General features: G+C 45.7%; 1 protein-coding gene across 1 annotated transcript in view; it reads left to right on the plus strand.

Annotated features, from left to right (window-relative positions):
• The window catches only part of COMMD9 (COMM domain containing 9), a 107,511-nt gene that overhangs the window by 37,123 nt on the left and 45,353 nt on the right, over nucleotides 1-25,035 (plus strand). Inside the window, exons 2-4 of the mRNA XM_069623354.1 lie at nucleotides 10,152-10,277; nucleotides 15,904-16,043; nucleotides 17,621-17,655. Of these exons, the coding sequence (XP_069479455.1) occupies nucleotides 10,152-10,277; nucleotides 15,904-16,043; nucleotides 17,621-17,655 (301 nt within the window). The remainder of the gene's footprint in view (nucleotides 1-10,151; nucleotides 10,278-15,903; nucleotides 16,044-17,620; nucleotides 17,656-25,035) is intronic.

Raw genomic sequence — 25,035 nt, forward strand, 5'->3', positions numbered from 1 at the left:
CCCCTTTTTAAGAAGCTCCCCCGCAACTCCCCTCTAGTAACACCTGAAAGCAGAGCATGGAATTACTCTCATAATTGAAGCACTCCTAAAAGAAAAAGGGTAAATTCACCCCCACTACTAACACCTATAGCACCCTGATACTGCTTGTTAAGAAGCCAGGGAAGATTACGAACTGTTTCGTCCAGTATTTGATAGCGGGCGATCCAGTAGTTTTCCCTTCATTTCCATTGAGCCGTATTCGGTGACAATGTTGTCATGTATCCCACCAGATGCCATGCACTTTACAGTAGTGTATTTAATGTCCAGCATTCTTCTAATGTCCCATACATAGATAGGCAGTATTTTATCACATTTTCACATAGGGGAATGCAGTACACCTGGACCTGTTTGCCCCATGGGTATATCAAATCCCCTACCCTTTTCTCAGAACAACTAAAAGATTAAGACGACATAATGTTCCCTGGTAGGTCAGTTGTGGTCCAGTATGTGGTTGATTTGTTGATCGCCTCACCATCATATGAAGTGTGCAAAAAGGATTCACCGGGTCCATTTAATGTTCTCTCTGAGAAGGGTAATAAGGCATTTTACACCAAATTGCAGCTATGTCGACAGACAGCACACTATTTAGGACACTACTTAACCCAAGCTCTCCGGCGGATAGCCCTCTCCAGGAAAGAGGCAGTGCATAAGAGGGTTCAAAATTAAGATCCGATGGGTAGGAGCTAAAACCAGCTCCTGGGTGTCTGGCATCACCCAGTAGTCCGGAGCTACCGCTGGGGAACCAGTACATAGTGCACTGCAAACCTAACTTCCTCGTGGATTGCACACCTTTTGGCCATTATGTATGATCCATTATATTTAACGTGTTCCACCTCTCAACCACTCAAAGTTAATGTCACATATGGATGTTTGTTAGGCACCAGTTGGCTGAGGAGCCAAAAGTAGCTACTGGTAACTCTCCTGGCCACCACCTCCAAGCTTCTCCTCAGAGACTTCAATATTCACCTTGACTCCCCTAATGAGGCCTCTGGTCTCTTCTGCAGCCTCTGTGACACTTACCCTCTCCATTCTTCCCTCCGGGCCGGCTGACTCAGCCAGATACACTTTGGATGCTCTCATCCCTGCTGACATCCCCATCTCCAACCCTCTCACAAATCCTCTTTCCTGATCTGATCATACTTTCCTGTCCTCTCACCTGGATCTCCTTCTCCGTCATTCGGCCTATGAAGCGTGTGTCAGTTGCTGCTTTTGCCGCCATCTTCATTCCGCCCCCGCCCAACTCCTTCTTCTGACTCTCACTCTGACCCAACTCTTACTAACCTTCAACTCTCCATTTCCGACACTTTCAACATCATTACCCCTGTCATGATTCTCTGCATGAAGCCTGCCTCCAAGAGCAGCACCTGGTATGACTCTGACCTGACCTCTCTGAAATGCAAGTGCAGAGCATCTGAGCGGAGGTGGCAGGCTTCAAACACCTCCTCTGATAAACTGGCCTGCCGCCTGCTCCAAAGGCGATATAGACTCTCCATCTGCTTGAAGAAGAGGGCCCACATCTCTGGGGCCACTAACAACATGACTGAACTTTTCAAAAACAGCAAGAAACTCCCCAGTCCTACTGAAGTCTCCGTTTCTCATCTGCTTTCCTTGGCCCTCTGTGCTGCACTGGCCTCTCACTTCATCACTAAAGCTCAGGAAATCCTGTCCTCACTCCCCTCTACACCACTCCCTTCTCCCTTATCTGCTCTCAGTCCTCTTTTGGCCACCACTCCCTCCTACTCTCCTCTTTCTCTCCCATATCACCTGATGATGTTACTAGACAAGTCTGATCTATGAAAGTCTCATCCAAACAGGTGCTTCCTGCTTCTATAAAACTATCAAGGACAACGTTGTCTCTCTTGATCCAGTTGTGGCTGATTTCTGAAATCACTCCTTTGCCACTGGATCCTCCCCCTCACACCTCAAGTACTCCCTTGTGCACCCACTCCTCAGAAAGTCTTATGCTGACTGTTTCTGTCCGGCACATTACCGCCCTATCCCTATTACCCCGTTCCTGGTCAAACTCTTGGAGAAGATGGCCATCTCCCAGACTAAATCTGTTGGTTGTCTCCATGACCACCAGTCTGGCTTCAGAGCTGCCAGAGGCGTGGAAACTGCACTCCTGAACACCCGTGAAGACTTGCTCTCTAATATCGATTCCAATTCTCCTTCCGTTCTCATCCTTCGTGACCCTTCCTCTGCCTTTTGGTTCGGTCAATCATGCCACCCTTATAAATCAGCTCCGTGATACCCTTCGCATCACAGACCTGGCTCTGGACAGGTTGACCTCCTTCCTCTCTGACCAGCCTTCCCAGGTTCTACTCCAATTGCGGTGTCCCGTTGGGATCTATCCTCTCGCCCTGGCTTTTCAACTTCTACCTTGCCCATTCAGCCTATTTGATCTCCATCGTCGCTCCTAACTTCCACTGTTATGTGAATGATACACAGCTCTCCTTCAAGCTTCCCTCCTCCTCTTCCTCTCATTCCTGACTGCCTGTCTGCTAGTCAGGCGTGGTGCACTGCTTACGATCTCTGCCTTCATGCCAGTAAGATGGAGATCCTTCTCATTCATTGAGACCCTTGCTCCCCCCTTCCCTCCTACACCCTGGCCACCCTCCATCGGCCCCCTCCCCTGGCCCTCCTGTGAGGAAAAAGACCTTGGTGACATCTTCAACGCTTCTCTCTCCTTCTCTCCTCGCATCATGGACCTTGCCAAGAAGGCCCACTTTCAGCTGCACCTCCTCAGAGGCATTCTCCTTTTCCTCCCTTTCCCCCAGAAACTCAATGTCTCCATAGCTGTGGTCCTCTATAGGCTGGACTACTGCAACAGCCTCTTCCTCAATCTGCCTAACTCATCCCTTCGCACACTTCAACTAAACCTGAATAGGACTGCAAGACTTATCCTTTGCCTCAAGCCCAGGGACTGCATCTCTCCAGCCCTAAAATCTCTCCACTGGCTCCCGGGAGGTTGCAGTGAGGATCAAGTTCAAGACCCTCTGCATCATCCACAAGGCTTTCTGGGGCCTGGGATGACGCTACATCCAACTTTCTCTCCCTAACTACCTTCCTGCTAGAGCTCTTCGGTCATCTAGCTCCAACTCTTTGCAGATCAGATGCTTTTCCAAGCAAAGATTGGGGGTAAATCTCTCTCCTCTGCAGGTGCCTCCCTCTGGAATGGCCTCTCTGCCTCTCTCAGATGTAAACCGGATCTCCTTAATTCCAGAAGCTTCTCAAGACCTTCCTTTTCTCTTCCTCCTTCACTCTCCCCTGCTAATTTCCCCGTCTGCCTTTGACTGGCTGCCTGGTTCCTTCAGATTCTTACAGGGTACCAGGCCCTCTTCGTCCAGTGTACCCGTGCACTTGGTCTCGCTTGACCCCTCCAACCTCCCTCAACCTTCATTTGCCCTTACATGTCCCATCCCCCAGCACTAGAGGACTAGGCTGGCTGGGCCTGTACCCCTTGTGCCCTTCCAGACCCATATCTCACACTTAGCTCGTGAACCTTTCTTCTCCTGCGCATTACCCTGACCCTGTTCACCAGGCTCCCCCTTGCACTCACTTATCCTCTGGGCCCTTCTGCCCTGACCGGCACTTCTTTCCCACCACCTCTCCCCTGCACTTCTTGTTACTGCACTTGCCCGATCCGCATGTCACATGGCCTAGTAGGACCGTGTTTGTTTTGACTTTCCTGTCCCCCCCACCACCCTTTTCTTGTTGGGCCTCGAAACACATTGTGTATAGGCGAATTATAAATACCCAATACATAAAAATAAATATTTTAACCCCCAAGCATTTAATATTGGTGTCTTCCCACTGAAATGGAAATCTATTCTGGATACAAAGAATCTCCACTATAGGCTCTATTATATTCACACCTTGGGATTTCTAGTTCTTTAGTTCTTTAGTTTAAAGCCTAAAGCCCTTCCCAACCACTCGAATTCTTTCATTACTACTGGGACTGAGGCATGGATATTGCTCAGTTTTAAAATAATATTGCTCGCAACCATGCTAATTTATGTTCTTTACACCGTACTTCAAAACTTCAATTAATGGTAACATCCGAATTGTCTGAGCTAAGGTTTTAATGGCCACAATTAAGATCATTGGGGTGAGTGGGAAGCTCTCACTGGTGCCTCATTTCGACTGTATGGGTGCTGTCAAATATGTGTTGGGTCTAATTTGGGGCTTGGAGCTCTGATCATTAGCTAGTACCCACATTGTGACCTTGGGGCCAAATCGATATTTATTAAGTACTAATTTAATTAAGTGCCAGTCCACCCGTTTGATGATTTTTCAGCTTCTAACATGCTAGCCATTTCATGTCCAGTTCAGCTGAATCTAACAAATTGAGGACCCTCTGAATATTGTTAAAGGCGTGTCTGCTTCAAAGAAATCCTAACTGATCTTTGTTTATTAATCCAGGGAAGTCCCATGCAGTCTCCTTACCTACACTTTGGAAAAAATGTCACATCTTGATTAAGTAGGTCTATAGACTAGTATCACAAACTCAAAGTGGGATCCTTACTAGGTTTATGACTCAAAGTAACCCAAGAGTCCTTCATTGTAGGGGTTTTTCATCAAACACATGAAACGCTGCCACCCTGGCAGGAATTCCAGGCTACATCGCTGCGGCTGAGAGACTGTAGCTCAGCTCTGTGTTTTATCTGCATGGGGCTGCACTTTTCCGAGTTCTTTTGAGCCAACTCATCCCGTTTAAAATAAATAAATAAATAAATAAATTGTAGGACATTTTGTCTTTTGCAAACATGTTTCTGTTTCAATTCCTTAGACATTATCAGGTTGATATTTCCTGTTGGTGCGTTCCAAGTCACTTTTACTGAAGCAAGCGCTAGTTCAATCCAGGAAAGACACCTACTCAGAAAGCATTATATGCCTGTTCTGTAAGTGAAGATGGAACGGATGAAGTTGTAATTTACTCTGTTTAAATTGTAAACTAAGGTACCAGAACGAAAAACCCTGCTTCCCCACTTGATGCATTGCTTGATCAAGCAAAATCACTTTACCATACTGTCCATTATTTTCCTTAACTAGCATCTTTTTTTTAAGGTGCATTGCAATTAGGATAGATTGAAAAGACTTCTAGTTTAGTTACTGTGCACGTAGCAGTGTTAACGATATTGGTAGTGCATACAAAGAACAGAATGCATGTGTACAGGTGAGCAAGGCTGATCCCGGGTTTAGGCAGGGGGGCACCAACCAAATCTTTGAAATGGGCCCCTGCTAACCTTCAGCCAGCCTTCCCAACAGAAGGGATGCTCCAGCTACTGGTAGACCCAAGCCCTGTAGCGTAGCCCCGAACCACATTGCTCCCAGCCCTACAAATAAGGGGTGTATCGGCCGCTTTTGCTCACTAAAAATAAGCAAATACTCTCAAAAATAAATACGGGGGGGGGGTAAAAATTCTTCTAACCAATATAGGAAATAAACGCATAGAAGCCCGTAACCTGGTTTACGTCCACACAGCTCCATGGCTATGGTTGGACCAGTAGTACACAGAGTGCCAGAGGAATAATCTACTGATATTACTGCCTGTTCTGAAGTGGTATAAATGTTCATAGGTAACGCAAAGAAGTGTTTATTACCAAAACATTACTATTTTACAGTTAAAAAATATTTGTAATCTCTTATTATTTAGAATGCCACTTACTTTTTCACTCCTTAAAAAAAACATTTTACTCCCAACTTAAAACAAAATAGGCAGTGAAATACTCCCACTGCAAAATCTTATCTGGAGTACTGACTGCTCCCCAAGACCAGTAATGAGGAGATGCAGGAGGCCAAAGCCTTCCACTCTGGTCCCTGTCTGGACGACAGGAAATATGAAACTGAGAATTGTGGAATATCGTACCCCGCCATAAGAGGAGTGGGGCGACAATTCAAGTTGGAACATAGTGTTTGTAGGAGAGGTGCAACACCTCAAATATAAGTACAGTTGTGAGGAAGACGTACGTGGAGCTAATGGTTTTGTGACATACTTTATGAACTTTCCATAGTCCTTTTAATACTTGTACACAAAGGGGACCTCTTAATCCATGCTTGTATAAAAGGTGGGAGAGCTTGATTGCTGTATGCAGTAGCTCTTTATTTTTATGCTCTTCACCCCATGACCAATGAGGAAGGCGTGATCACAAACTCCCTTCCCTGATCTCCTCGTTTGCATCACCTTGCCACATTGTTGGTTATCCGTACATTATGGATGCCTTGTCCTCCTGGTGTAATCATCCAAAGTGCCTAAGGTTTTCTCCAGGTTATGAACATAGCGGATGCTACCCTATCCACTCGAGACTCCTAACTCCCGTAAGGTTGAAGTGCTGGCTGAATTTGATGAAATTAAGTCGCTGGGGCGGATTTTACTCTCCTGCAGTCTGTCATTTATGTCGATCGGCACAGTTCTGAATCTGGATATAAGCATTTTGAACCAACTAGCATCTGCTAAACTTGGTTCGTAAAGGGGACGCACAAACCAAACCTATTAAAGGTGAGTAACTATTGCTAAAGGCCTTGCATTTTTCATTCGTGTCCTTGACGTAAGCCCAGGAGACTGTCGGCAGGCTTGTTAGATCTCTGCACTAATAAATCAAATTACATCAATCGATTTTACAGCATTTGATAAAACTGGTATGTGTGCATGGGATATACATTAAGTAGGATGCATGGGTAGCGGAGGAACTTGGATGGGTGTAACGGACCTTGAGCTTACCTGTATGGTGTAACTGCTGCTCCCACACACTGCACCCAGTTGAGGTTCATTATCTGATCAGATCTCTGGCCTTATAGAGAAATTAGAGACGGGACTGATTTATGCTTAAACTCTGCATTCCTTCCAAACGGAGCGCACTGATTCAAGAAGATCCCATGCCTCTTACCTACTGTTTTTATTTTATCTTCATTACACGCTTTGCTAGCATTTTGCAGTGTTCATATTATTTTTTAATTTTACTGAATGGATTTTTTCCCAACATTTTAAAATACAAAAAAGACAGTTCATTTTTTAAGTGGGGTACACGATGATTTACGTATTGCGAAATGTAATCAATAAGTGGTCAGAGCAAATCACCAGATCTCCAACAGTGCCACTTTTTTGGTGTGTATTTAACCATAGAACTCCAGGGAGCTTTTCTAGAACAATCTAGTTAGAGCAATCATTACTAGTTTGTTCTACGTAGGAGGAGTGGTGGGTGACTCCAGACCGGCAAGGTGCTACCGAAACTGACACCATGGGCCTCATTACGGGTCTGGCGGTAACCGTGCCGGTAAAACCAGCAGGTTGCCGCCAGACCCGTAATGAATTACCAGCGCCTGACTTCTCGGTACCACCGGGGTATTCCGGCGCCAGTAATTTTGGAAGTCCCCCTTCCCATGGAGTCGCAAAGGACTCCATGGGAATGGGGACCACGGAAGCACCAGCACCCTTCACAACGGTGCCGGTGCTTCCGTGAAACTCTGTGGGCTGGTGCTGTGCAACCTGCCCGGAATGTCCTGGCAGCAAGGACGGCACCCGCCCGCAGAGTCGTACTGTGCCGGTCTGGAAACACCTCTGCCGGTAGGCATACCGGAACCAGTGTTTCCGGACAGGCACAGTCGTTCTGAGGTTCCATGTGTCTTTAAGATTTTGGTTTGGTACATATGGGCCACTTATTGTCCCCTGTAGTTCGTCAGTGTTTGTGATCTGAATAATGTGAAGATGGGGAATCTGAACCCAGCCCATCATTACCCTTCCCTGCGAGAGTAATATGGCCAGCCGGAGGGTCCTGACAGGGATTCCAATTCGACTAGAGAGGACAAGGAACTGGGTCGTGAGCATGGCTGATATAGCCATTGCCTTGAGCAGAGGACCACATCGCATTAATTCCCAAAACGGCGAATGGCGGCAACCTTCAACGGAAGACGGGAACATTGGAGTCTTCTTCGACTCCTCTCTTTCCTTCCTCCCTCATACTCTGGACATTGCCAAGAAGTCCAATTATCAGCTCTTCCTTCTCAAAGGAATTCTACCTTTTCTCACTTTCCCTCCGAGGCTCAATGTGACTCGAGCTCTGGTTCTCTCTATACTTGACTACTGTAACAGCGTTCTCCTGAATCTTCCTTGTTCCACACTGCGACCCCTGCAGCTTATCCAGAATAGTGCGGCAAGACTTATCCTTGGCCTTAAGCCCAGGGACCGCATCTCTCCAGCACTAAAAAGTCTTCACTGGCTCCCGGTTGCTGCACGGATTCAATTAAAATCCCTCTGCATCATCCACCAGGCTGTCTGGGCCCTCGGACCACACCATCTTCAGCTCTATCTTACTAAATACTCTCCCTCTAGACCACTTCGCTCCTCTGGCACCAACTCTTCGTGAATAAAGCGTTTTGCTAAACAGAGGGCAGCCGGTTGCTAACCCTCACCGACAGGCTCCCTCCTCTGGAACAGCCCCCCCCCCCCCTGCGCCTTGAGCAGGATCTTCTCAAATTCGGAAAGCTCCTTAATACTTTCCTCTTTTCCTCATCCTTCCTTCCCTCCCTCTCTCCTCTGCTAATCCCACAGTTGCTGAATCGGTGTCCTTGGCCCTTATGCATCTTCGGGGCCTTGCTCTCCACAGCACTTGCATCTGCACTCCATCCGCTCAGGAGACTCGCACTTAGACCTCCTGCCACCCAAGCCATGTAGCACTCAACATTCCTAGCACTTCGTCCATGGCTGTTCCACAGGCTCAGACTCTCCAGCACTTACCCCTCTTCCCTCTTCCTTTCTGCAGTTGCCCGTCCTGAATACTCAAAAGGCAAAGTAGATTCACCGCCCCCGTCTTCCCTCTCTCCTCTTAAATATTGTGTTTTAATGTTGTAATGTATTTCCCACCCTCCTTGCCCCCCTGCCCTGTGGGTGCTTTAAAACAGTATATTCTTATTGTATAAGCACCTAACAAGCAAACAATAACATAAATAAATCCAGGGGAGTACAGGCCCGGAGGGCAGACTCAACCAATCTGTATATAGTGTAGGAGCCGGCCATGGGCAATTGCTTTGCTGCTCGATATAGTGTAGAGGCCCATAAAGCCCTGACAGAACAAACCTGGGTTCCATTTTACTGATTGCTCCACTCAACCCTAATTCACCCCTTCTTGGAACTTCCTTCTCCCCTATCCATCCCAGCTACTGCTGTACTCTTACTTGTAACCCCCTGGTGAATCCACTTATGTACAGAACTCTGTTGTTTCCCAGCTGCATTTACACTTTATAAATCACAGATTGGCAGACACGTACATACTAAACCCATTTGTCGGAGACAATCTGTCCCTTGCATCATGACCATCCTGATGTAGTTAGAGGGCTGGGGAATACCGGTAATGTATTTTAATTGTGTTTTTGGTTCTATGCTACATCTACATGAAGGATGCCTGTGAAACAATATTTGACACCTTCGGCCGAAAAGCCATGCAACAAATCACACAACATATCGTTATGTTTTGGAGACACCACATCCACCTTCGCCATGCCCCCAAATCATTAGGGAAATATTGTCTGCATCTAGGAACAAGTTGGCACCTCTCTGCTGGTGATGCCCTAGGCAGCTGCCCTGAATTGCTTTCCTATTCATCATCTCTGTCTGGGCATAGCTACTCATCCCCTATTTTTATTTTAAATATTTCTCGAGGTAAAAACACACTCTCCATGTGCAGGTCTACTTGAAACATGTTCATATTACGGGTATCTAGAAGGCTGAGCATGATTTCCAAACCGACAAGTCTCTAAATCCCAAAATCTAAAGGTAAGCTGTCCCGCTTCCAGTCTCCTTCAGCCCTGTACTAAAAACTGACTGGATCCTCTTGAAGTTATTGCACAGTAGCGACAAGACTTTTATCGAGTAGGGGAGGGTCAGTCACATGTCAGATTTTGGCCAACATGTGATTTTACTCTACCTCAACCCTACAAACCTGAGGAATAAACAGGGCAGTACGGATCTAGTAATTGGTATAAGAGTATCTCTGTTTTGTGCACGATGAAGACATAGACTGTTCTCTTCAACAACAGGGTGCTTGTGTCTGTTGTATTATGGGCTGCTGAATTTACACATTCCTGGTAAATCTTGTGTGCTGTGCTCTTATTCACAGGCACCCTCCAAAGATGTGGTCAGACAGCTCTGCCACGATTGCTTTTCGAATTCTGCAATTGGCTCTGTAAAGTTGATTGACAGCACTTGTGCTAGCCTTTCTACCACACCAGAAGAAGCAGATCAGGTAAGCGAGAGTCTTCAATAGCTCAAGCTGGCTTCCCTTCCCCTATAGTGCTCTTTTGCATTTACCAAGGCATGCAAGATCTGTTTGGGCTGTTGTCCAGGTACAAGTGTGGTGCAGGGTTTCACTTGACTCCTACTTATTTTCTTTCTTGGTCTTTTCTTTAAATCAAAATGTTTTATTCCCCACTACATATGTGCTCCGCCCTCCACTGATCATGGGTATCTGGGACACTACAGTGAGAACCTTTCATTTGTTTTCTGAAGAGGCATTTTAAGAGGGTATTTTCAGTGGCGAGAGACAGGGTGATGTGAGGCAGATAGGCCCATCCCACTTAGAGTAAAGTGTGGTCTCACACAGTATGAAATATGTGAACCAGACAGTTTAGGTCAAATTGAGGAACTCATTTTAGAGCAAACGGTATGGAAGAAAAGATTAAAAAAAAAGAAAAAAATATTCTAGCTCTTTGGTTGAGCTCACCTTGGCTGAAGTTTGGAATTGATCTTCATGGTCCTCCTGCTACTATCAATTCTCCACTTATTGCAGAGCAAGGATGTTTCCAGACTAGATATTCCAAAATCCAGGAAAGCAAAACGTTCCAATCCAGCCTTCTCATGCTCCTCTCCCCTGCGCATCTCGAGGAGCAGGTTCAGGCACTGGCATTTCATTTCTAGATGGGTTTGCAGATCAGGTTGCCTTTGCTAAGAAAAGCTACATATGCCCCATGCTGCTTTTTTGTGTGCAGTACCCTGACAACCGGACCACCGCCCACATCTCTAGCTTTCTGTTTTATAGTTTGAATATTGTATTTATATTACTTTTTTCAATACTATTTTTATTATATTTCCCAAAAAATGGGCCTCATTAGGAGTTTGGCGGTAGCTGTGCCTGTAAGAAAGGCACAGCTACCGCCAAACTCGCATCCGACACCGGCACCCGCAAATGGGCAATTACCGGTCCATTCCGAGTTCGGCAGGCCGGTAATTGGCCATTTGCGGGTGCCGGTGTGGACGCACTCTGCATTCGGCCCCATAGGCTGAATGGGAATGGGGAGGGCGGATGCACCGGCACCGTTTATAACGGTGCCGGTGAATCCGCGAGTTGTGCTTGCAGGTGCCTGACAGCCCGCCAAGTCAGACCTGGCGGGCTGTCAGGCACCCGCGAGCACAACTCGGAGTATGGCGGTGCCGGTGCCTTACCGGCACCGTTGTTAATGTCTTTTTTCCTAATTTGACTGTCATAAACCAGTTGCATTGCCGAATTGAGGGTGTGTTATGAATCAGTTCTATATGAATGGTTTACAAAACGTATGTCGTGCTCTTGTGAAGAAATAGGAAGGATTTAGAAATGAGGAGATTGTGCAAAAATTCAAATGCAGTAAAGAGCTGTTCGGAATTAACGTTTTCAGTCCACGAGTAAGGCACTTTTGACTATTCTATTGGTCTCATGGCCCTGAACTTTTTTAACACTGAGGAACACCTAGGAATTGCTTCTCTGTTTATCTAAGGACACCTCCTCCCTGAGCACTGATTAGCTGGATCTATGGCCAGGCTCCGCATCGTAGGTTCCAGCTAGTGCTTCCATTGATGATGAAAGCTTCCCAATAGAGATGGAAGAGTCTCTTTAAAATGCTTCTGCTCGAACCCATTGATGGAGGGTGTGCCGTGGATCACTGACGATGCTAATTTGAACAAGAGTCTAAGCACTCCCTCTGAACAAGTGAGACAAGGCTCTGCTTGCTTGGGCTCTGGGATCAGGCCCAATATCGACTGCCTTTGTGATGTTCTGTCATTTTGGTGTAGCATAGATCCTCATGACCAATTTAATTCAAACTGCATGCAATGCTGGAAAAAAACGAGAACTTCCAAACAGCCCCAAACTTGTCTTCATATTCCAAATTGGGCTAAGTGCACTTTCATCTCACCGTGATGTAGGGGAACTTGGACTTTTTGATATGCTTGAAGATTTGTGCAGCTCGACTCAAATGACAACCATCTGGCCAACTGTTGGGGGTACAAGGATGTTCCAAAAATTGGTGGTAATGGTGTAAATTGTTGCTGACCATTTCTCGCCCCATTTAGGACATCCCCATACAAAGTTCTCCCATTGATCCAACCATCCCCATTATCTCTGAAAGTGCTACTGCTCTGAAAAAAAACCTCTCACACACACCCAAATGTCTCCTTGTAAGAAATAACTGCCGTAGGTCAGATATAGGAGACGCACAAGAAGACATGGGTCAATGATTTTCTTTATTCAACATTTTTTTAAAAAACCTCTTTAAGACCCATTTCTACAGTGGTGTCCCTATTCTAGAAAACAACAAATGGGTGCTTGCCAGGATGTCTTCCAAAATAATCACTGTCCTTGGTACAAACCCACTCTAGCCTATCCCCTGTCCTACCACTAAAAAGAAAAGAAAGTCTAAGTTTTAACATAGACTAGGGTTACTTTGCCCCTTTAGTAGCTGAGTGGAGGCTGGTTTTCTGACCCCCCACCTCCATCCTCCCTTCAAAAAGTTCTCAGATTCTCCTCCAATATGATAAGAATGATCCAAATACCAACCAATACCAAAAATGTTTTCCAGTCTTCCTTATCAGATGATCCTATGATCCCTGTCAAATGTTCAAAATAAAGCATTTCTGACTATTTCTTCTCCTCGTAAAGTACATCTGAGCCAGGACAAAATGGTGTTCATGGAAGTGGTGTTCATAGTAGCAACAAGATTCACAGTTATTCCTTGTCAAATAGTTCACCTTCCCAGCCTTGTGTAGGCTGTGGACTTGGGTAGTCTGGATTGCTATACTCTGTTTTACACTTACAGTTCTCTCAGCCCTGTGTGGGTTACAGGCTTGCTGCGCTTGGCTTATTGCCCTGTTTTCTTTAACCACTCCTGGAATACTCGTGTGTTTAGCCAAACGTGTGTTTTGGGCCTGTTTAGACCGGTTTGCTGCTGCCTTTTTCCTCAACCCAACCTGGGGTTCTCTTGTGCTCAGCCCGACAGGGGCTAGATGCCTGGTTAGCCTGGGTTGTGGTTTCCCGCAACCCCTCCTCCGGTACTCGTGTAGTATGCTTGCCAAGGGCTGGGGGCCTGGTTAGCCTGGTTTGTTCTCTGTTTTGTTTCAACCCCTCTTGGTGTATTCATGTGCTCATCTCAACAAGGGCTATCGGCTTTCTTGGATCGTTTACCTTCCATTCATAGGATTCTGGAACTTGTAGTACCATGAGGGTTTATAGTATTGTCAGCCCGCTTTCTGTCTTTTGGATTGCAAATGTTCATAGCCTGGTTCGGACTTTCCTGTGGCCTCCCCACCCACTTTTGGTATGAGGTTGCCTACCTCTTTTCCAGCGGCAGTGCTTCACCTGAGTGTCAGGATCTCGGGTGAGCCTAGTTCTATGTCTCCAGTCTGGCGTCGGCGCACTGATGCTTCCTGCGGCAGTTCCTCTTCTTTAGGATAGGCAGCCTCTATGGTCTGACATTTCGACAGGACAGCGACTCGCTGCTCCTGCATCTGCTTTTCTGTCTTCCACTTTGGCGGGACAGAGCTCTTACAGCAAGCTGCAGCGTTCCACTGGTTTCCTGGACCCTCAGCCCACCATGCTGCTGCTCTGGCTCTTCGTTCTCCTTCTCTCTGTGAGGGAGGGCCTCCCTCCTCTGCACGCTCGCATAGCCCGGCGTTCCCTCTTGCCGGTGGCTTATCTGTTTGATGCTCCCACCTTCTGGCTGGTTTCCTGCTGGTCTCAAGTTCCTCCCAGAAGGGAAGGAAAATATTCCATTGGTCAGATGTTTCTTCAGGTGGTGGGAACGAGTACAGGTCAGTAACCAAGTCATCCACTTTAAAGAGGCCTTGTATACTATTAACTGGTTCACTTTGCATGTAATCCCTAAACATTGATGTCTTCAGACAAGAGGGATTTGGGAGGGAACCCTGATTTGGGCATTCGTTGTTCCCAGAGGGGAATGCAGGGGGTCTCCCCCAGTGGGATCCTGCTTGCCCTGACCCTAGGGCGGCTATTGCGCAGCAGGCTCACCTCCATAGTGCTAAAGGACGTGGCTCCCTCTTGGGAACAAAGGACGAATAATATTAACAAATGCATAAAGATGTTTAAAAAAGTATCATAAAGTTAGTTGTGCATTCAGTCCAGCCATACAATCAGTCCACAAATCAAGGTTTTTAAGCAGCCGGCATTTAAAGAATTCCTTTAAATTTCTTCTTTGAAAAGGCCAGAAGAACAAGGTCTTGAATATATTTTGCTAAGGGAATCCACAACATTGCACCAGTGACCTGCGAGGATATCCCACCTAAACAAGCTCTCCTAAATTCATCCAATTTCACTTCGGGATCAGCCCATGATTGTAGATTTCTAGAGGGTGAGAAACTCCTCACAAAAACTATTCAAGTACAACCAGTTTCCACACAAGGTTAATCACAGTAAACTCAATGAGGCAATTTCTGGGCAGTTAACCAAGTCTCTTCAAACTTAATTCAGAGACATGGACGTAGTTTCTTAACCCAAAGACAACCCGAATCGCCCTTTTCTGCACTGCCTGGAACCCACACAGCATTTCTTCGATAGCTTAAGCTAAACCCTGGCACAAGAGTGGAATCAAGATTGAGCAATGGTTTGGACAAGTATTTGGCAGTGATCCACGTTTAACAAAGGACAGAGTGGGCAGCCTTTACCTTTGCACGGGCTTGCTGTTCAAACATCAGTATACTATCAAATATTACCCCCAATTTGCAAACTGGGTTTTCAGAAATCGGCACCACACCCAGCCTTCCAAGCAACACAAAATGCTGGGGTCCAGCCATGAGATCTCACATCCAAAATAAAAATTGTGTAATGTCACACCAGGGTTTCAGTATTTAGAAATGTGCTTCACCATATACTATATATTATTTTCAATGGAAATCATGCTGTTTTGTGTAGTCGGTACACACCTCTCCAAATATGAAATATTTTTCTCCCTTTCTACTATATTTATTTGCATTATACCACAACATAGGAAGTTTCTGTCTCTTAGCCCTGTTTCACCATGCAATCTCATTGTTTCCTTGTATTATCGTCAAAGTTCACTATGTGGTGAATGCAATCCAAGATAGATGGGCTTCATTATATTGCATATAAATGTGGGTATATTATATATTGTTTTTCTAAAAGAAATGTGTGTTGCAAATGCTGAATTAAGTCCCTACCAGCCCCTCACAACGGTGTCCTATTTATTTCCGCTTTTCTTTCTAGTACTCAACTTCTCATGGCGCTCCACTTTGGTGACATGAACAACGACTCTCCAGTTATATTATTTTCTGCAATGTAGTCTTTAGAAAATGCATTTAATAGACAAAAGAGTTCCAATTTTCACTTAACACTATCAGTCAATAAGCTTGTCCTTTAATCCCTGGAAGATGGTTTTGTAACAAATCGAATCAATATTTATTGTGCGGTTTTGCAGATGTTGAGCATGGCATACTGCTTCAGTTTGATTAGCAGATGCTTCAGAATGAGGTACGAGGCAGGTTGTCTCGTATAATGTTCAGTTTGGGCTGCCTTCTTTTTCTGATGCTGCTGTCACCATTTGCATCAGCATGTGGATTGTTATAAACCTATTCCATCTTTCTTCCTGCAGCTGGTCCGTGCCTTGCACTTCCTCACACACCACATTGTGTACAAGGGCCTGAGCTCTGCTGAGGAGATCCTGGCCCTCTTTCCAGAAGCCTTCCACCAAAGTCTGAAGAATTTGCTGACCAAGATGATTTTGCAAAGTGTGTAAGTGCAGGAGTTTTGGGCAGGAGCGGGAGGCTTGGGCTTCAGACGGTTTGGCGTGACCTGCTGTGGCTAGGGGCTTCCCCTCAAAGAACAGTATTTACCTGAAGCATGGCTCCCTTGTGCCATGCCTCTGGTGCTTTTGCAGGAAGTCAAGTGGTGTATAGACAAACCGGAAGATTCCCAGATGGCCTTGCTGCTCTGAAAATCCAGTATAGCTAAGGGAGAGGGAGAGGGAATTTTAATTTGGTTGGATTTGAGGGTTTGAATTGAAGTCGGAGAGCTATTCTTCATTTACAAATATTCGGAAATGAAATTCCAGAGACATTTGCACCCTCGATGTTCTTCCAAGTCTACTGCATGATGGGAAGCTGGAACCTTTTTAGAATGTGTCCTCCTCTGGTTACAGGTAGCTCATTCCTGCAAAGCCAGACTGCTGCTTAGGAGACCATCACACTTCTTATGCTACACAGGAGAACAAGTATCTGGTTTATTAAGGTCCCAGCTAGATGGATGACCAAGTTGGCCTGAGACCTTCCAAAGCTAGCTGATGATGGCCCATGGGGGGTTACGGGGCAGATCCCTTAATGCCCTTCACTTATCCCTCATTCTCCTGCAGAAGAATGTGCCCCCTCCCATGCATAGATTCCATAGGATGTAACGTTATTTCCCAACATGGAAACAAAGCACTTGCTGTGCTGTTCACTGTAAAAGCGGCTGTGCTACAAAACCTAGATCGCAGAATGCATGTGCCCACCAGCAGAGGCAGAAAAGCCAAGTTGCTGAACTGGCTTCTTAAAGTTGCTATCCACCCTCCCACTGTCTGGATCAGAGGGTGAATTACATGCGGCAGCGGAGAGGGTGAGCAAAGCAATTTTAACCTACCCTTTACACAATTCTAAGCATACACTGCTCCATGACGTAAAGTCCACACTGTCCATACATATGACTGGAACATCACAGTAAGGGTCTGTGTGGTGACTTGGAGATGTTTACGGCAGGAGTTTGGAGTGGGTTGGCAATCTGAAAAGGAAGCGAAGGAATACACTGAATAAGGGACAGGAGAGAGCAGAGGTGGTTGGAGATAAACTTCAGGAGGTGGTTGGGGAGACCACATAATGTGGTAGAGTGTAGACACCAGGAGGCAGTTGGAGGGAATCAAGGTGGCATGAGAGAGAACAGAGATGGTGGTAGAAGTGAGACCACACAAGATGGTTAGAGAGAAACCTGGGCAGGTTGTGGCTGAAGAGGAACCCCGGGACCTGGTTGGGAGCCAGGAGAAAACCCAAACGTCTAGCAAGGTAGTAGCTAGCAAGACCAGCATGGGGTGAGAGGACACATACAGCCTAAGGTGATGGGGTGAAGCCCACAGTTGGAGGAGGAATGGGGACATGGTATCGAGGAGAGGCAGGTCCAGAACAGAAATGGGTAGGTGCTATGGAGAGTAGAAATAACAACCAATGGCAAGGACAAGTATAGCGTGCTCTTGCTGATGAAAATAACATTAAGTTGAAAAGACATTTTGCTGCCCAAAATGTAAGCAAGGAATACAACTGTCATTTTTCTTTTTTGCTTAACAGGTCAAGTTGGAGGCAAGAAGCAGAGGCTAATCAAAGTAAGTTACCATTTTCCAAAAGCTTGTTTATTTTTACTTTTATTTATCAGACAATTTCAATCATTTAAGTTTATTCAGCAATTCACCCACTGATTTTAAGCTTCATAATACTAATTTAAATATTATAATATAAATATTTATTAAGTGCTCCAGGGCATACATTAGTTGTCCAAATTTGATTAGCAGAGTTTGCTAATTAAACTTTTCTTGATTAGCAGACAAACATATTTGCTTAACAATTTTATAAAATTGCTTTTAATGTCACCAGAAGATATTCAAACCCAAGACATACAATTAGTAACAATTTGTGCGTACTTCTGAAATAAGACACTGGTCGAGATGAATGTCTTTAAAATGTAAGTTTACCCACACGAAAGGACGTGTCTCCCCTTCCCCATAAAATACATGATAGTGCAAGGCTGGGTGCAGTGTTGTGCAGGACAGTGTCCCTGTATAGTTTTATGCCTGCCCTATTGTGCGGTGTAAAGAAAACTAACAAGTTCAATAATCAATAGGTTCAATGTTAGAAGAAAATCAGAGCTGGAGACTAGGATGTGTATGGTGTTGCATTTGAAACTTCAGATGGACAAGATTGCCTTTGCCCGTTATCGATATTAACTTGATTGAATATAGAGATAAATACCCCTTTAAGGGGCGGCAGGGCTGGGGACTGCCTACCAGCCCAAACTGGGAAGACCTTAGAGCAGTCCAAACTCCCCTGAAAGTGTTACTTATCACTATTGGCACCCTGGCCACCACCAAAGGTGCTGATTTTTTTTTTTTCTTCTCCATTTTTAATTGAAGCCGGCTTAGCATGGTTCCAGTGCGCCTATAAGTGCCAGGCTATTATGCAAGTCTATGCAAAAAGGACAAGCACTTAAGGGGTTAAAAATAAACTACAAACAGATGTGTCCACAATTGGAAATAATTATTTTCCATCACCTGGTGGTGAGCTGGGAAGTATGTATGTTAGTAAGGAGGCAGATGCAGACTCCAGTGAGGAAGGTGGGTCGTGCGCGTGGGACTCGTACTGCAGAGCCTCTCTGCGCGTGGGACTCGTACTGCAGAGCCTCTCCGCAGGTGCTAATAAAGTATATAATCATAATCGAAGATCAAAGACCTCTGGATACTGAATATAGCGTATGCTAGTTCAGTACATCGGTAGATGTACAGACTTGATGGAATTCTACAGCGCTAGTATCCGTGAACATGTACTTGGATTTGTGTATTTGTTAAGTAAAGGCAAAGGCAAAGACTAAGCGATGGCGTTGCAGTGGATCACGTAGCAGGCAGACAACTGGGCAAATTACATTGAACATTTTAGTTTGTAAACTGTCGCTTTCAGGGTAGCTAGCTTAAAGAGACAGGTTGATGGGATAGAATGTCAAGGCAATTTCAGTGAGCAATTAGGTTGAGCGCCATCTTCTCGGGTATATGTGACCAGCCAGTTACACACCTAGATTTTCCATCAAAAGCTTTAAAAGCGTTCTCTCATGCTTGATGTTATGATGTACGTTCCCCTACACAATTAAATATAGTTCACAATATGAGATTTAGATACACTAACCTAAACTGCATTTTATTTAAACAACAAGGTAAGACAGTGGTTTATAGTAGCCTTACTTAAATTCTGCTTTATGTAACAACTTACATTTTTAGGAATGGAACTGCAGGACCGACTTTAAAAAAAATAATAATAATTTAACACATACTAGTCCTTACAAAACCGAATAGGGTTAGCTTAATAAAAGTATTGTCGCAATTACTGCTAGTTTGCAATATTTGAAAAAGAAACACAGTTTCCTGGCTAACACTCCCACACAGGTCCTTGGCACTTTTAAGAAGTGAGATAATTACTGCTGTGCCCTACGGGAGACCCTTTGAACTTCCTGTGAACAAAGGAAGGAGGGTTTGGAGAACACTCAAGGCAAGGGAAGAATGCAGGGTTTTAGGTTTTTCTACAAAAGTCACTCTCTTTTACACCTCTTCGGATCAACCTGACCTCTACCCTAGGGAATGGAGTGGCGAGTAGCCAGGCTTGGTCTAAGCAGGGCGGAGAGCTGCAGTTGGGTACAAAGACCTTGGAGCATACCTTGGTACAAGAAAACACACACTTAGAAGTTATATAAAAAATAGACATTTATTATATACTCTAAAGCACACCGTTGCAATTCTAAGTGCAAATAAGTGCTATAAATCAACATATATACAGTATAGGATCACTTCAATATTCGAAAAGTCTGTCCCTCTCTCGCCTTCCATGCTACCAAACTCTTAATCTCCTCCCTTATCTTCTCCCACCTCTTCTACTGTTCTTCCTTATTCTTTGGACTACCTACTTCTCATCTCACCACCCTCAAATCTATCTACTACTCCGCTGTTCGTACCCTCTGTCTCCATGTGACTCCATCTCTGCTTCCCTCTCTTCCCTTGGCTGGCTTCCATTTCACTCCCAACTTAAATTTCACTTTCTCTGCCTTGTCTTCAAATCTCTCCATGGTCTTGCTCCCCCTTATCTCTCCTCCCTCCTCTTTTTCTACCCTCCCTCCCGTTCCCTTTGGTCTGCTGACCATTTCCTTCTCGCTGTACCTCCGTCCCCCTGTGCCCCCCCATTATCACTCCTTCCAACTCCTAGCCCCCCTGCACTGGAACTCCCTACCTCTTGCAATCTGCTCTACCCCCACCTTCTCCTCATTCCGCACCTCCCTTAAATCTCTCCTTCTCCACTCTCCTCCTTGAAACCCCTTCCTGCCTCCCCTCCCTCCTTTACCTTTCCCCTTGACTATCTCCCCCCTCCCCTACATCCCCACTCTCACCTTTTCCCCTTCCCTCCTCCTACTCCTCTTCACCCCCTACCCAGTCCTACTCTACTATTCTCCCTATTCCCCTCAGTTAATTGCTTTTCTTACTGTTTTGTTGACTGATTCATATTGTAATTTGCTTCTACCGTCATATTGTTTATGTTTTATGTATTAAGTTGTTCATTTTTTACAGCGCTTTGGTGTAAAGTGCTTTATAAAGCAATAAATAGAAATAGAAATATTTGTAATATTCTTTCAATGGTAAACCACAGATGCTCCTAGGTAATCACTTCAAACCAACCTGAAACATATATGCAAACTTTTTAAACTCTTAATAACGTTTTATAACTTCAATAAAATCCTGTCTTAAAAGTCCAGCCCTATCTAGTATGAGTCTCTCAAAGTTCAGATGGGCCACTGGGTCACCAGTGGCTGGAGGTTGGCCAGGAAAGGCGAGAAGAAGCAAAGCAGTGTTCAGAGTAGTAGGGTGCAGCAGGGTTCCCCTAGAGTTGCAGATAAGTAAATCAGTGGTTACAAATGTGTGCCGGAAGGTTAGGATGACCCCCTAAGTAGATGCCCCAAAGACAAGTGCCCAAGGGCGGTGGTTTTACCGCTGAGAGTACAAAGGGTTGTCCCCCCAATGTTACTCTATGGCAACCGGCTGAGTCCAACAATCATGTCCGATGCACCATTCAAACGTGGGTGTGGCTCCCTAATGAGGACAGCCAGCCTCCCAGTCTGAACTGGATTCCGCCAGGCACACTGCAGGGCGAGAGGCAGCGGCGTTTCAGTTGACCTCCCTGTGATGCTGGAAATGCCTTATGGAGGGATAAGGCCTCCTGTCCTTGTCCTACCACTTCTCTGTTTTTGTTTTCTCTGTTTTCTGCCACTGAGGTAATGAATGGACCTCTGGCAGTGCAGCTCTTAATTTGATCTTTTGGTGAACAACAACCATGGGATACCCTTATGGCACCCATAAGTGGGGGTACACCCTTGTACCCCTTATGTGTGTTTATGGGCACTGGTGTGTTGCCTACAGAGCAGGGTATGGACTGGTGGCAGCTACATGCTGACTTGGCAGTAGCTCTGAGTATCCTCCATTTTTGGGATACTGCGGCCCTGCCATAGGAATTAGTGGATTCTTACACAAAGGCAAGATGGCCACGGTGGCCTCTTGGTTTCTAATGCCTTTTACCTTGTTTCTCAAAGTCCTGGGAAGCCCCGATTGTGTCCCTTCCTCCTGAATGGCTGTTGAGGGAGTACACCATATATGTCTCTGGGGCTGCCTCCTGTCAGACTGACTGGAGCCTTCCCAGGTGTTGTGTGTTGTGGGTACACCCTAGGGGTGGGACCTGTGTGAATGGAGTTGGGAGTCAACTCACATTCTCTGTTGTGGGTGTCTGGTTTCTGTGTGTGTGGCACAATGAATGAGACAGCCCTGGCTGAAACTGACATGAATGCAGTGTAGTGTGCTGAAAGGTTGGGTACTTGCCCCAATCCACATTCTTTGTTATGGGTGTCTGGGTGGAGTGAATGGCCTGAATGTCTGTGAGTCTGATTGGCTGCATGCCAGCATGAATTCCCTTCTGTGTGATTGGCTAACTGAGCCTGGCTCAGCCAGAGTGAATGGGGAACAGATGTGTATATCTGGGGACGTCTCACTTACCAATTTGTTCAGAAGCTGAAGTCAAAGCTGAAGCAAGAATAAGCTGTTCCTTGAAGCCCAGCTGGAAGATAAGTCTGCTGCTGCATTGCTTCACTGTAATCCGAAAGTTGGCATGTCTCCCACGGACTGATCCAGAGAGGACCTGTGAAGGAGACCTCTCCCCGAGCTATGAGGGACCATCGTGCAAAGCTGCTGCTCTTCATCGAAGTATCATAGAAGCCAGTCCTCTGTGCCTGCTTTCTGGAGAAGGGGTCTTCAAAGTCCCAAAGTCGAGTTCCAGACATCTTGAGCCAGAGAAGTCCATTGGTGTCGCCCAGGGTCCGGAGGATCGTTTCGTGACTGCTGGAAGCCGTTGCTGCCTACCGCCCAGAAGAGGGGAGGTACACTGGCATAGTGCTGCTGGACACCCATAGCTGTGAAAGTTCCAAACTGCCTAAGGACATTTTTGCCATCATCCCTGACCACTTTTTCCCACCGTAGAGAGTCCAGAGTCGCTGGACGCAGACAAGAGTCAGTCAGTGGTTTTTCCTGCCACAAGAAGCTAACTAAGATGTCTCGAGGGTCCAGACTTGGTAAGGGTCAGTGGTCCACTCCAGTGGTCGAGTCCAGGTTGCCAGAAGCCGTCCAGAGGTCTGTGTTGCGGCTGCAGCACCGAAGAACCGAAAGTCAGAAAACTGTGATATTCCGAAACCCGACAACAAAAGGGACCTATGCACCCGTCACCGCCAGAAGTCAGCAAAGGGTCCCAGGTATCTTACTTGCATCTGCCAAGCCTGTAAGGAGCCCACTGCAAGTTGCATCTTCACAAGACTTCTACAGTCAGAGTAATCGTTGACCAAAAGAGAGCACCGCGAAGAGTCAAACTGCTGCCATTCCAAAAGACTTTGATTCCTTTTTATTCTTGGACTCAGCCTCCCAGTGACTCCTTCTTCCAAAGGGGATCCATCCTCGGAGGGAATCGTTGAGTAAAGCCAAGAAAATCTGCCACTTCGCCTGCCAAGGCACCAAAGGTACTGTGACAAGGAAGAGCATCTTCTAGCCTCCGGAGTTGTTGAGGGACCCAGATTTGTCTTGGATCCTATTCTCCTGTGACCTCTCAGGTACTTTTTTGGGGTGTTAGAACCTTTTTAGAGAAAGAAAAAGGTTGTTGAACATTTTTGGACTGGGCTGTAAAAGACAACACAGGTTGTTCCCTACCTTTTCCAATACAGGTTGCCCAGGTGGGGGGGATCTTCACACATAATTGTATGTCTATTCTAAAGAAAGCATTCTGCCACTGTTCATAACTAACCTGCCTTTCTTCCCTATTCTATGCTGTTATACCTAACTTAAGAATTCACCTGCCTATTTAAAACTGTCTGCAGTTTGTGCATCAATTACTGGATTTAAGTCATGTGTAGTACCACATAGAATGTATATATTTACCATTCTTTGAATAAGTATTCCAAGTACAAATTGTTATTATTTATATGGGTATATATTCCTGAAACCTTATTTTATATTAAGCTGCTGCGTTATCGCCTAACATAGTGTGTGGACATTCCTTTGTGGGTGCTTTGGGGAAACACTGTTCTTAAGAACCTGCCTGCATCACCTCCTGAAAGGTTAAGCCTGGCTGCTCATCTGTTGCTACCAAATTGAGAGCCTTTCTGGGGTGTTCTGTGCCTTTACCCTACCAGCAGGAGGGCAGAGGTACAGATACCGCCCTCCAGTCTTTACACCTCCCCCCGCCCCCACTTCCTGTCCTTCCAGCCACTCGGGGGAAACCTTTGTGGGCATTCCATGGGAAGTCCAGCAAAGACAAAGGGACACTCCCACACTTTGTATGGCAGAAGAAGGGATCAAAAAGGACAAATATTCTTGTTCAGGGCTTAAGAAAACAGGGACAGGTTAGAGGTGTGCCTTATTTACCTTATCAGAGCTGCGATAGCAGCCTCTGATAAGAAGTGCAAAAAAAAAAAGGTTGTGTAGAAGGTACACTGCCACCAGCCTGAACAGAGGGGCTTGTTACAGTAAAAGAAAAGGACACACTGTATCCCCCCACAGAAGGTGGTGTGTGCTGATCTCACAAGATAAAACACAGATTGGATAAAAAGTACCCCCCTTCCCTGCTAACTACTGCAAGGGTTAGTCGGGGAAAGAAAAGAAATAACGAAGGAGAAGCTTACGGAGCTTCTGACAACACTGCACAGAAGGATTTGTGGGTTCTTTGGTTAAAAAGTAGATGCCTAATTATTGGAGGAAAGCATAACTCCAACAAGGGGCCAAAAAGCTTCCTTACATCAGAGTAAAAGAAGTGTGAAAAAAGGTTTGCACTCACCCTGGAGAATTAGTCACAACATCCAGGCGTCCAGCAAAAAGTGCTGGGGCAACTCGTAGGGAGTGGGGATTTCACACAGAGAGACATCTACCCTAACACAGGGTGAGCTGCATTTTCTTTGAACGGGGTGATTTAAATCGTCAGCTGTCAGCCCTGAACCTTTGCTAGCTGTGCTACACAATTGTCAAAACGATTTGCAAACCTATGGAATAGCATAGCAAATTGAATTGTGATACTGCTTATTTCATGCCTTGGCACGGCTCTCACCAAGTGCTGTACAAAAAAATGATTGCATATATTTGTGGCATTTTCCTTGTAAGGTTTTTATAACTGGATACAAAGAGAATATATACGGTGGAATCTGACCACACAGAATGGGAGGGGGCAGTCCATTACTCGGGCGCAAGTGAAGGAAACGTCTGAAGAGAAACGGTAGGCAAGGGAACAGCAGCTGAACTGCAAGAGTCTGAGAAGGTGCAGGAAGAATGCAGGAAGGTGTGCGTAATTTAATAAGGTCGGAGAGTTGTAGGATGGCGGCGAAATCGTGGATGCATTCATGGAGCAATTCAGAACGGAAAGAAAGAGGAAGCCAA

This window comes from Ambystoma mexicanum, chromosome 11 (assembly GCF_040938575.1).
Source record: "Ambystoma mexicanum isolate Mex_15411 chromosome 11, UKY_AmexF1_1, whole genome shotgun sequence".
Taxonomy (NCBI): domain Eukaryota; kingdom Metazoa; phylum Chordata; class Amphibia; order Caudata; family Ambystomatidae; genus Ambystoma; species Ambystoma mexicanum.